Genomic DNA, 10,957 nt, shown 5'->3' with positions numbered 1-10,957 from the left:
CCATTAAGGGCGTCTGGGCAGGGGAAAAAAAGCCCGAGTGACCACAAGCGCGCAGGGTTAGTCCGTCAGCTGCCTTCATGCCTGCCAACTGAGCTCCGTCCGGGGGGCCGCTGCTCTTGCCCAGCGCCGGCGTGGATTTACCGCCAGTGGCGGGGGCCGAGCTGTTCTGTTGGCGGCACCGCGCACCTGGTCCGGACGCTGGACGCCATGTTGTGGAAACTAGCAGATAATGTCAAGTACGAAGAGGACTGCGAGGTGAGAGGCTGCGGGGAGGGGTGGCCGCCGGGGGACGGGGGTGCTGCGCGGGGCAGCGCGGGGCTCCGCAGCCCCCGGGCCCCGCTCGCTGCCAGCCCCGCCGCATCCCCGCCGGAGCGGCAGCGCTCCCTGCCCCAACAGCCCGCTTGGCGTTTTTTTTCTTTTTTCCTTTTTCCTTTGGAAGTGCGAATTTTTATTTTCGTATTTTTTATAATTTTTGTATTTTTTTTTCTTTACGGAGTCTTTTGAACTCTCGAATTAAATGGGCCCCAGCTGGGAGAACCGAGCTCGCATCCCGCATGGAGCAGGGAGCATCCATGCGGGAGCGGCGGGACCCCGGCGCCGCGGGGCTGTGGGAGCGCACCGCGCTGGGCGGGATGCGGAGGGGCCGGCAGGCAGCAGCTGCTGAGCCGGGCAGGGCGAACCCTTCCTTCGCACGTTTCTCCTCCCCGGGAGCAGCTCCCACCAAAACCCGCCGCGAGGTGCTCCCGGGTTTTGATCTCTCCGAACTCGTCGGTGTCCCCCGTGCCCCCCCCCGGCTCCGCTGGTCCGCCTGCTCGGCTCCTACAGATTAGCCGCAGTCCCCGCTTCACGCTCCATTGGGACCCCATTCACCTCTTATTAACTAGCCCTGTTATTTTAATGACCGTGAACCCAGAAGCTGCCAAATCCCTGGATCAGCTCAATGTAGACATTTCAGCTCTGAGCGCTGAGATTGGAAATGGGGGCAGAAGCGGCGATGGCACGGCTGGAGGCAGCGCCGCGCTCCCTCCCGGCGGGCAGAGCCGGGAGCCCCGGCCCGAGCGCCCCTCGGGGTGGGAAGGACGGCAGTGCCGGGGGTCCCCATCGCTCCGCAGCCCCCACCCCGGCTCCGCCGCCTCCTGCCCAGCCGAGGCAGCGCGGCGGAAACGCGGCTGCGTCTCTGATTTGAATTTTTGTGATTTTAATGATTCCTCTGCTGACTCGCACAAGCGGGAGAAGGGTTGGTCCGGTGTGGTTGCGATGAGGAGAGCAGCGAGAACTGCTTTGTAACCTCTTCCCTGGGAGCGGGGCTGATTTCTTCCGCGAAGTGCCTTAAAAACACCAAACTCCTGGGCAGGAGCGGGGCGGCTCTCGCTCTCCTCTCTCCTCTCTCCTTCCCAAGCGCCACCACCCGCGGCCGCCGTGTCCCCCGACCCCGCTGACGCCCGCCCCGCTGTCCCCCACCCCTGTGTGCTTTCCAGGACCGGCACGATGGCAGCAGCAACGGGAACCCGCGGCTGCCGCACCTCTCCGCCGTCAGCCAGCACCTGTACAGCCCGGCCCCGCCGCTCTCGCACTCGGGCGCCTCCGACTTCCAGCCGCCCTACTTCCCCCCGCCCTACCAGCCGCTGCCTTACTCCCAGTCCAGCGACCCCTACTCGCACCTCGGGGACCCCTTCTCCATCAACCCCCTGCACCAGCCGCCGCCGCCGCCGCCCAGCCAGCAGCAGAGCGCTTGGCCGAACCGGCAGAGCCAGGAGCCGGCGGGGCTGGCCCCGCACGGCCGCCCCGGGCTGGTGCCGCACCTCTCGGCGCTGGAGAGCGGCTCTGCCGGCAGCCGCCGCGAGACTTTCCGGCGCTCCGAGCTGCTGCTGCCCCACGGGCACGGGCTGGACGCCTCGGCGCTGGCCGATAACCTGGGCCTGCACGACATGGCCCACCAGATGGAGGAGGTGCAGGTAAGGAGAGCCCGGACACCCCCCCTCGGCAAAGCGGGACAGGCCCCGTGTCCCTCTGCACATCCCATCTCCATCCATGCGGAGAAACCCGCATTTTGTCCCTTTCGCCCCTCGGGGTGCGGGTGCGCGGGGAGGGGATGGGTTTCCCTAAAGCCGCCGGGTTTTTCCCTCTCGGCTCTTCCAGGTGCGAAACTTTCTCCCCCTTTCTCTTTCCAGAATGTGGAAGATCAACACTTACTAATGCATGACCAGACAGTCATTAGAAAAGGTCAGTAAGGTGGCACCTCAGTTCTACTTTCCCTTGTCAATAGTTAAAAGTTTCATGACGCACCGGTGAAGTGACGCCCTATTATTTTTATCAAGAACGATCCTTTGGGATCGGGAGGGCGGAGGAGTTTTTACTCCACGCTTTGTCGCTGGATTTTTCTGATGCTGTCCGAGGGAAGGTGGCGGTGGGGACAAACTGCTCTAGGGTGTGAGACTCCCCCGGGGACACACGCGGCTGTCCCCCCTCGTGTGCTCTTGTGTTATGGCTTTAATCGGAACCAGGACCTTGAACTGATTTTAATCTTTCCTGAAGTACGTGTGTGTAAAGTGACACGGGGCTTTTCTTTTGTTTGTTTGTTTGAGGTTTTTTTGTTGCTGATAGCAGTCGAAGATAGTTTTTTTTTTCCCCCCAATTTTTTTAACCTCTTTACAAGTTTTGAGAAAAGACTGAGTTCGCTGGCAGAAGACTGTTTGGCTTTATCTTAATCGAAATTGGTTTGTAGCCGAGGTTTTGAGGAAGGAGGAAGACGTATTGACTCAATTTACAGTAATTTACGTTTTTTTCCTTGCTTTTGTTTTTAAACAAATTTGTGCTTAAAAAAAAAAAAATCAGAAGTTTCCTCTGAAGACTTCAAACAAATACCTAACTGAGGAAAAGCAGAAGTGTGTGTCAGAGCGCTGATTGCTGCCTTTAGCTCATGGGAGAATAATTTTGCTGTCAGATGCACCACTGACAAATCTTCCCCCTCCGGGAGCGGGGCCGACCTCGGCTCTTTAACCCTTTCAGCAGCAGCGCTGGGTGAACCGGGCGGATTCGCGAGGGGATGGAAAAGCCGGAGCTGTGGTTTGCTCCTTCCAAAGCCTTTGTTGTCCCTCCTCACCTAAAGGCTGAAGCTCTTAACGAGGAGCAGCTCCTTACTTTCGGTTCTCCCCTGGGCTGCGTCCCTCCCTGTTGTGCTGCTTTCTGGTAGGAATTTGTTTGGATTAAATTCCAAAGGCGGTTTCTTAAATCTGCGTGTGCGAGGTGGAAGATGAATCCCAGCAGGAGCCGGGAGGTTTCTCCCTGCCCTGGCTTGGGAAGAGTTTTGGCAGTAGCTGGAGGATGCTAATTTGGAGTCTGTTGGAGCATGGAGTTTTTGTGAGCACGGCTTTGCTACCTTGCAGCCTGCTGGTGTGGGATTTGTGTGCCTTCAGCAGAAGCGTTCTTGGTTTTGTTCGGCAGCTCCTGGCAATCCAGTGGCAAAATCCAGCCGGTCAGGAATAGTTTTGGGGCCCTTTGGGTGGATGGATGCTGGGGATGGGGGCCCAGTGATGAGAGCATTTAACACCAAACAAAATCCCCTCTCCCCGCTTGTTGGTACAGAAAGACAACTCACTTGCCACTTCCTATTTATTTCCCCCTTTTATAAAAATCCCTGCTTTCCCTTCTCCACCCTCAGGTCCCATCTCCCTAACGAAGAACAGCGCTCTGAGCCTACCCTGCCAGAAGGATGGGTTAATCGGGGTGGTGATCAACCCCAACGAGGTGTTCTGCTCCGTGCCGGGCCGCCTGTCCCTGCTCAGCTCCACGTCCAAGTACAAAGTGACAGTGGCAGAGGTGCAGAGGCGGCTCTCGCCCCCGGAGTGTCTCAATGCCTCCCTGCTAGGAGGAGTCCTGCGAAGGTAGGACGGACCCTCCCTGCCCTGCCAGCCTCCCCCTTGTGCCCTGTTTGTGTTTCCCTTGTGTGGAAGGCTGGACGGACCCTCCCTGCCCTGCCAGCCTCCCCCTTGTGCCCTGTTTGTGTTTCCCTTGTGTGGAAGGTTGGACGGACCCTCCCTGCCCTGCCAGCCTCCCCCTTGTGCCCTGTTTGTGTTTCCCTTGTGTGGAAGGTAGGACGGACCCTCCCTGCCCTGCCAGCCTCCCCCTTGTGCCCTGTTTGTGTTTCCCTTGTGTGGAAGGTTGGACGGACCCTCCCTGCCCTGCCAGCCTCCCCCTTGTGCCCTGTTTGTGTTTCCCTTGTGTGGAAGGCTGGACGGACCCTCCCTGCCCTGCCAGCCTCCCTCCCCGTGTTTGTATTACTCTTGTTTTGCTGTGTGTGTTTGTATTATTCTTGTTTTGCTGTGTGTGAGCAGCCACACCAGCACAGCCCCAGAGCCTCTCAGCCAGCTCCTGATTTTTGAGCAGCCCAACGACGACGCTGAATCCTAACAGGCTTTGGAAATAAAACTTCTTTGCACTTCTGCTGCCTCTGGAGAAGTGCTATTAACAGCTCTGAAAGCAATTCTCATTCTCTGTTTAGAGCTGAGGGTTTTGTCTCAAAACCAGCACGTGGAGCTGTCTCTGATTCCCAAAACCCTGTGGAATGATTTTTTTTTTTTATTAAATCTCATGATCCTGATTAATCATTACAAGGACATTTTCCACATTCTTTTCTGCATACACTTAATTTGGCTTGTGATCGTTCTACAACTGTTGGTTTCAGTGGTGCACTTTGAAATATTTTGATTTTGACCTGCTGTGTTTCATCCTGGCTGGATTTTAGTAGAGCATTTAAAAAGTAGGTCACTTGAAAAGAGCCTGTTTTTTATCTTCTCCCCACCCCAGTAGAACCCTATTGAATGTCAGTAACTGGAATTTCTCATCTTAAAAAGAAGTGTTCCCTGAAGATAAATAAGGCCATTTTTTTTCCTCTTTAATTACAGAGCCAAATCTAAAAATGGTGGCAGATCATTAAGGGAAAAACTGGATAAAATTGGCTTGAATCTTCCTGCTGGCAGAAGGAAAGCTGCAAATGTGACACTATTGACATCTTTGGTGGAAGGTCAGTCTCCTGAGTGTGTCTTAAAAATAAACTTTCTCCCCTTGTGCGCAGCTTTTATCCTCTAGGCAAAGCATGGAAAGGTTAGAAAGTCCCTGAAAGTAGTGTGGGTTTTTTGTTTGTTTTGAAGCGAGCGTGGTGGGGATGTTGAGGCACCCAAGGAAGGGCTGTGCTGCCTTGGAGGGGCTCTCTCACCCAAACCCAGCCACTGCAGGGATGCAGAATTCCTGCCTGCCAGGATGGGCCACAGGCACCTTTGCCCCCTCTGTCTCTTGAGGGATGTTTTGGGTTTCACAGGGGCGAGGCAAAAGGGGTGAAACTCCTGGCGTCAGTGGGTTTGGTTTCTTGTTGGGAAACCTGGGGACTCTGGGGCAGCTGAGTGCAGTCCTGCCCTACCTCAGCGGTGTCCTCAGAAGCTTTGCTAATAAACAAGCTTATAAAGTGAGATTTATAGCTTGGGGCTTCCTGCTAGGAAACTGGAGCCCCTTTAATGTGGGCCATGCTCTGTGGACCCTCTGTCAGTGAAGCTGACCTGAAGGGTGTGTATATATATATATGTGTGTGTGTGTGGTTTACATTTGGTGTTCCTGTTTCAAGCAGCTCCTGGTAGTGGCACAATTTAATAGGAATACAAGCAGCAACTGAAATGGGAAGAGTGAAAAATGATCAAACAGTACCTTCCTGCTGTTTATAATGCAGCAACTTGCATTTAAAAGCTTTGCTTGGGAGTTTTGGAGAGTTGATGTGTGTGCACATGCATGCAGGCACATTGCACTAATCACACCAATCTTTAATCTTAAGCCTGATCAAATTGTTTTAATGAAAAAAAAAGTGACCTGGTTATACACCTTGCAGTTTGGTTTTCTGTCTGAAAGTTCTTATGAAAAAATATTTCAAAAGCATACTAAACTGAAAACTTTTATTATAATGTGGGATTTATTTGGCAGATATTTTTAAATCTGTGGACAATTTGATCTTGACTGAATTGTGTTCTTTGCTGTGCAGTTATTCTGGATAGAGACAGAATTTTTTCTTTCTAGTATAAAAGCAAGAGAATTCTTTTTTGTAGCAGTCACCCTGTAAATCTCTTTTTTTCTTGATACAAACTTACAAAGAAACAGATCCATCAATTAAAATACCGTAGTAAGTGACAGAACAGTGTTGCTTTCCAAAACGGAAATACACTTACAAAACCCACAGCGTTTTCCCCTTAATGTCCTTGATTTCCTTCCAATAAATGATATTTTACAATTTACCAAGCTCTCCCTTTCACCCACCCAGGTGAAGCTGTGCATCTTGCTCGTGACTTTGGCTACGTGTGTGAGACAGAATTTCCTTCCAAAGCAGTGGCTGAATATTTAACCAGACCACACATGGGCCGCAACGAGATGGCAAACAGGAAGAACATGCTGCTTGCTGCAAAGTAAGCTTTCAGCTGGGATTTTATTTCTTCTCCCCTTTTTGAATGTGTTTTTGTCTGACTCTGACTGTCTGCGACTGGGGGATAGCTTGGTGGATTTTTGTGTGTAATTTTAATTAGGAAGATGAAGCAATTCTTTTTATTTGGTTTTGGTTTGAATTCAGCTGTGGCAGCAGTTTTATTTCGGTCTCAACCAATAATAAGGGGTAACAATCCTGTAGGTGACTGAAGCAGTTTGGACCAGTTCTGTTCAACTGCAGTAAAAACTTCAGGAAAAATCCTACACCAGGAGAGCCCTAAGGAAAAGGTGTCTCTAGCAGCAGTTTTATTTCATTCTTTACCAATAATAAGGGTAACAGTCCTGTAGGTAACTGAAGTAGTTCAGACCAGTTCTGTTCAGCTGCAGTAAAAAACTTCAGGGAAAATCCTACATCAGGAGAGCCCTAAGGACAAAGGTGACCCTAAGGACAAAGGTGACCCTAAGGACAAGGTGACCCTAGGTGTGGCAGGGCCGAGGATGTGGAGCAGGTGTGCCCTGGGATGTGAGCAGGGCCAGGAGTGGAGCAGGGGAAGCTCAGCCCCCGTGTGCTCCCAGCTGCCTTTGGCAGCTCCCGGCTTCCCGTGGGACTCAGGAGCTGCTGGAGAGTCCCTTTTTCCCTCTCATGGCTGGAGATGTTTATAGTTCACTGGAAGCATCCTCTGGTAGGTGTGGAAAGTCCCTGTGCTTCAATAAATCCCTGTCACAGACCTGGGTGAAGGGGAAGGAGGGGAGCTTTGTTCTGGCTGTTCTGCAGACCCTCGTGCCTGTGATAAACTCCATCCTGAGCAGGTCCCTGGGCTGAGTTGAGCTTATCTCAAACTGGTGTTTGGAGTGCTCAACTTTCCCCTTTCCCCTGCGGAGCTCCTGTCCCAGGCTCAGGTTTAGCAGAGCTTTGGTTTGTTCTGCTCTGGGATGTTTCCCGGTTTGGGGTGGATGGAATTCCCTGCTTTTGGCAGCACCCTCACTCTGCAGAGGAGCTGACAAAAACCTGCCTAAACTGCTGAGAAAGGTGCCCTGGCTTTGTGCTCACAACAGGGGTGTAAAATACACTCCTGGTGTTGAATCCATCCAGCCTTCTTTTTAAAAAGATCTTTTACAATAATAGCTCTCTTAAAAATTTATACACCTAGAAATCGAGTCTCCCTTGCCTATAGTTTAAACATTCTGCTAATTTTTCCTGAGCACTCCTCCTGCTCCTGAGTATTTTCCTTATTGGCATTGTTACTGGCACTAATAAAAATCCCCTGGAAGATGTTTGTGATTGAGAAATCCTGATAAAGTGATGATTCTGTTAAGATTGCTCAGCTCCTGTGAAATCCCTTCAAGGGGACAGATTTACAAGCAGCAAACAACATATGCTGGAGCATTATTAAGCACTCATGTTTTGCCAGGCATATGTGTGAGTGTTTGCAGGATCAGGGCCTCGGCCTCCCTACGTATACATGGAATATACACAACTAAATTAAATCTCCTCTTCAGCTGCTCCAGCTGGGAAAGTTCTCAGAGAAACCAGCACTGAATTCCCACTCCAAATCTGGAGCAAATGATGCGCAGCCAGGCAGGCACCAGAGGTGCAGAGTTTATTTTGCAGAGTTGTTTTTGTGATGGGGATGCAGCAGAAGGTTCATCAGGAAGTGGTGCTAATAAACAGAAACCTGGAAATCCAATCCAATCGTTTGAATGTGCTGCTAATTTTTTGGTTTTGTTTTAAATTTAGACACTGGATTTCTCCTAGTTCCCGCCACAAATGCCAAATGTTCGATGCAGATCTCTTTGCCGTTTCAGTTTATTTGTGATCTCTTTGCTATTTCAGTTAATTTCTGTGGTGTAAAGCGTGAGCCCTTTGTGTGTTGCAGGCAGATCTGTAAGGAATTCACAGACCTCCTCACTCAGGACAGAACTCCCCTTGGAAACACGAGGCCCAGCCCCATCTTGGACCCTGGCATCCAGGGCTGTTTGACTCATTTCAGCCTGATCACACATGGCTTTGGGAGCGCTGCCATCTGTGCTGCCATGACATCCGTGCAGAACTACCTAAACGAGGCGTTAAAAATAGCAGACAAATCCTACATGAACGCTGGCGACCAGAGCCCCGCAGAGACCAACAAAACCATTGACAAAATGGACAAGCACAGGAAGTGAAAGGAAAACCAGACTTTGCCCTTCCTCCTACACAGACTCTCATCTTCTTGCCAGGGGGAACATAGAGATTTGGGTGGTTTTATTTTTTTTTTCTTTCTTTTTTTTTTTTTTTTTTTTTAAAGAAACGAGGGGAAAAAGGGGAGGAAAATAAAAATCATTCAGGATCTTCACTCCTGCTGGATCCGTGGGACAAGTGTTGCTAAAAGCTGCAGTATCCCTGTTGTGTGGAGCAATTACCTGGAGATAAGTACTCGGGGACAAGTGTATGGAATCCTTTGCTGTTACAGTGGTGCTATAAAGGGGGGGTTGATGGAATTATCCACAGAGATTTCTTTAGATTCCTTTTCCACATCTCAGTATCTCGTGGCTGACCAGATTCGTGTGTAGTTTTTAAGAGACAGATTTTAGATGGAAGCCTTTTCTGCTCTCTGATCCAATTTCAAGGGTTCATTCTCTCGAAACGCAACAGTAACAATAAAACAGTATTAAGCAGTGGTATAGAGATTTATGTACATTAAAATTTTTTTATAAACACCTGAAAATAGTAAGATTATTTTGTGGGGTTGTTTTTTTAAATCCGTTTAGTTTCTTTTTTTTTTTTTTGTTCTTCTCTTTTACTTTGTGTTTTTTTTTCCTTTATTTTTGGATTAACATAGAGTACTAAAATCCTACTAGACTTCAGATGGCATTTGACATGCTAATTTTTTACAGAAATATTCAGGCTTTTAAAAACTGCAGCAATGTTGGCTGCAGTTTATGTTATCTTGGTATTTTTTTAACGAGGACTAGTTCAAAATGAAAATACTTTTAGAAAATTCACTTTCTGTGTCTAAGGATATTGCAGCTTTATTCACATATTTATATTGTCTTGTTTTTAAATTTGGGGGGGAAACTTGAAAGAATAGGCACATAACTTTTTTTTTTTTACTTGTTTTGCCTACTAAGGCCAAAAAATACTTCCAGGGAGGCTTTATGTGTATTAAGGGAAGCAGTGTGTTGAATGTAAATATTTATTTATGTGTAATTTAATCGGATTTGTAAATAATGGTGAACTTTTTAATACTTTTTTTTATAAATGGGTTTCAAATTTTAATTTTGGTAAGTATTTCAAAGGTAATGGGTAAGCTAAACATATCTTTAGGTTTATGCACAGGTATGTTATACAGGGTATTTAAGACTTTTTTTTTTTTTTAATCTCGATTCTTGCCACTGAAGATTAGATTTAATCTGAGGTGTTTGTTCACAAAGCAATAATTTTGTGCATCATTCACCTGGTAACTGAGTAGACATGCAAAAAAAAAAAAAATCCGAGTGTGTGAGTTAGTGTGTATGTGAATAACGGAGGTTCTGAGCTATCTTCACATATTTGTAAATGTTCCCACTATAATTCTGATGTATATGATAACCATATAATAAAAGTATTCTGGCTAGAAGCATGGAATGTTTTGTTAACTGAGAGCAGCTCTGTTTTCTTTCTCTGCTGGGGGAATGTGGGGCACATGAGTAGCACTAGAGGACATTATGTATTGAGTCATAATTGCAGCACTTTGTTCGGATTAACAGAACAGAAAGATGAAGCTGTTTGCCAGTAAAGCTAATGGTTTCAATTAAACACGTTATGTATCTCCAAGAATCTTTTTCTTTTTTTTTTCCCCCCCTTCCTAGGATGTCATGATCTTGCCTGCTTAACTAGGCAGCTCAAACACAAACCCTGCGAGGCTGCCTCTCAATAAAAACCAAGCCCACCAGCTGTATCTGCCTGTATTGCAATAATCTGCCCCCAAATATTCACAAAAACATGGGGTGTGGGATTTGAGAGGTCTCCCATCCGGTTTTGGCCGAATTTTACTGATTTGAGGAAGTTTAGGTTTGGCAGGAAGTTCCTTATAGTGCTTTGTGCCACAGGAGTGAGGCAGGAGCTGGAATTTTTGCTGTCTCAGATGCAAAATAGCTAAACAAACCTTCCTGAAGAGAAACTTAGCTTGTTTTTCCAGTGCTTTCTGAAGAAGGAACCTAAACCTGGGCTTCAGTGTGTGCCCTTGGCCCTGCAGGAGCCCATCAGCCCTTGAGGAAGGTGGCACTGGGCTGTCAGGTGAGAGTCCAGGTCACATCATGGCCCTGTTTCTCCCAGAGGTGTGTAAAAGAGGCAAAATGTACCATTTCTGAACACCTTGCTCATGGATCATTTTTATCTTCTCATTTTCCCTTTAAAGGATAAAGGAAAACCACTGGAGGTGCGCAGGGAGAAGAAAGGAGAGGGAAGCACAAAGACGAATGCCTGTCAGTGCTGAACTGGGAGGAAAAGCTGGGCTTGAGTTGCAATCCAGTCCCCTTC

The 10,957-nt window shown here is 48.7% G+C and overlaps 1 protein-coding gene across 1 annotated transcript; it reads left to right on the top strand.

Annotated features, from left to right (window-relative positions):
* The first annotated feature begins 207 nt into the window (after window positions 1–207).
* On the top strand, window positions 208–8,622 carry TFAP2C (transcription factor AP-2 gamma). The gene is made up of 7 exons (XM_066561625.1): window positions 208–255; window positions 1,479–1,955; window positions 2,172–2,223; window positions 3,662–3,884; window positions 4,905–5,023; window positions 6,302–6,443; window positions 8,337–8,622. The coding sequence occupies exons 1-7, from the start codon at window positions 208–210 to the stop codon at window positions 8,620–8,622; spliced, it is 1,347 nt and encodes a 448-aa protein (XP_066417722.1).
* Window positions 8,623–10,957: the final 2,335 nt, after the last annotated feature.

The sequence above is a fragment of the Molothrus aeneus genome, chromosome 17, assembly GCF_037042795.1.
Source record: "Molothrus aeneus isolate 106 chromosome 17, BPBGC_Maene_1.0, whole genome shotgun sequence".
In the NCBI taxonomy this organism is placed as follows: Eukaryota; Metazoa; Chordata; class Aves; order Passeriformes; family Icteridae; genus Molothrus; species Molothrus aeneus.
The sequence above is the reverse complement of the archived record's forward strand: the minus strand, read 5'-3'. Positions and strand labels throughout refer to the sequence as shown.

Excerpts from the sequence above, each read along its gene's own strand:
- TFAP2C (XM_066561625.1), top strand. The coding sequence starts at position 208 with ATGTTGTGGAAACTAGCAGATAATGTCAAGTACGAAGAGGACTGCGAG. Across the intron at positions 3,885-4,904 it reads CTAGGAGGAGTCCTGCGAAG|AGCCAAATCTAAAAATGGTG; the intron begins GTAGGACGGACC and ends CTTTAATTACAG. Across the intron at positions 5,024-6,301 it reads ATTGACATCTTTGGTGGAAG|GTGAAGCTGTGCATCTTGCT; the intron begins GTCAGTCTCCTG and ends TCACCCACCCAG.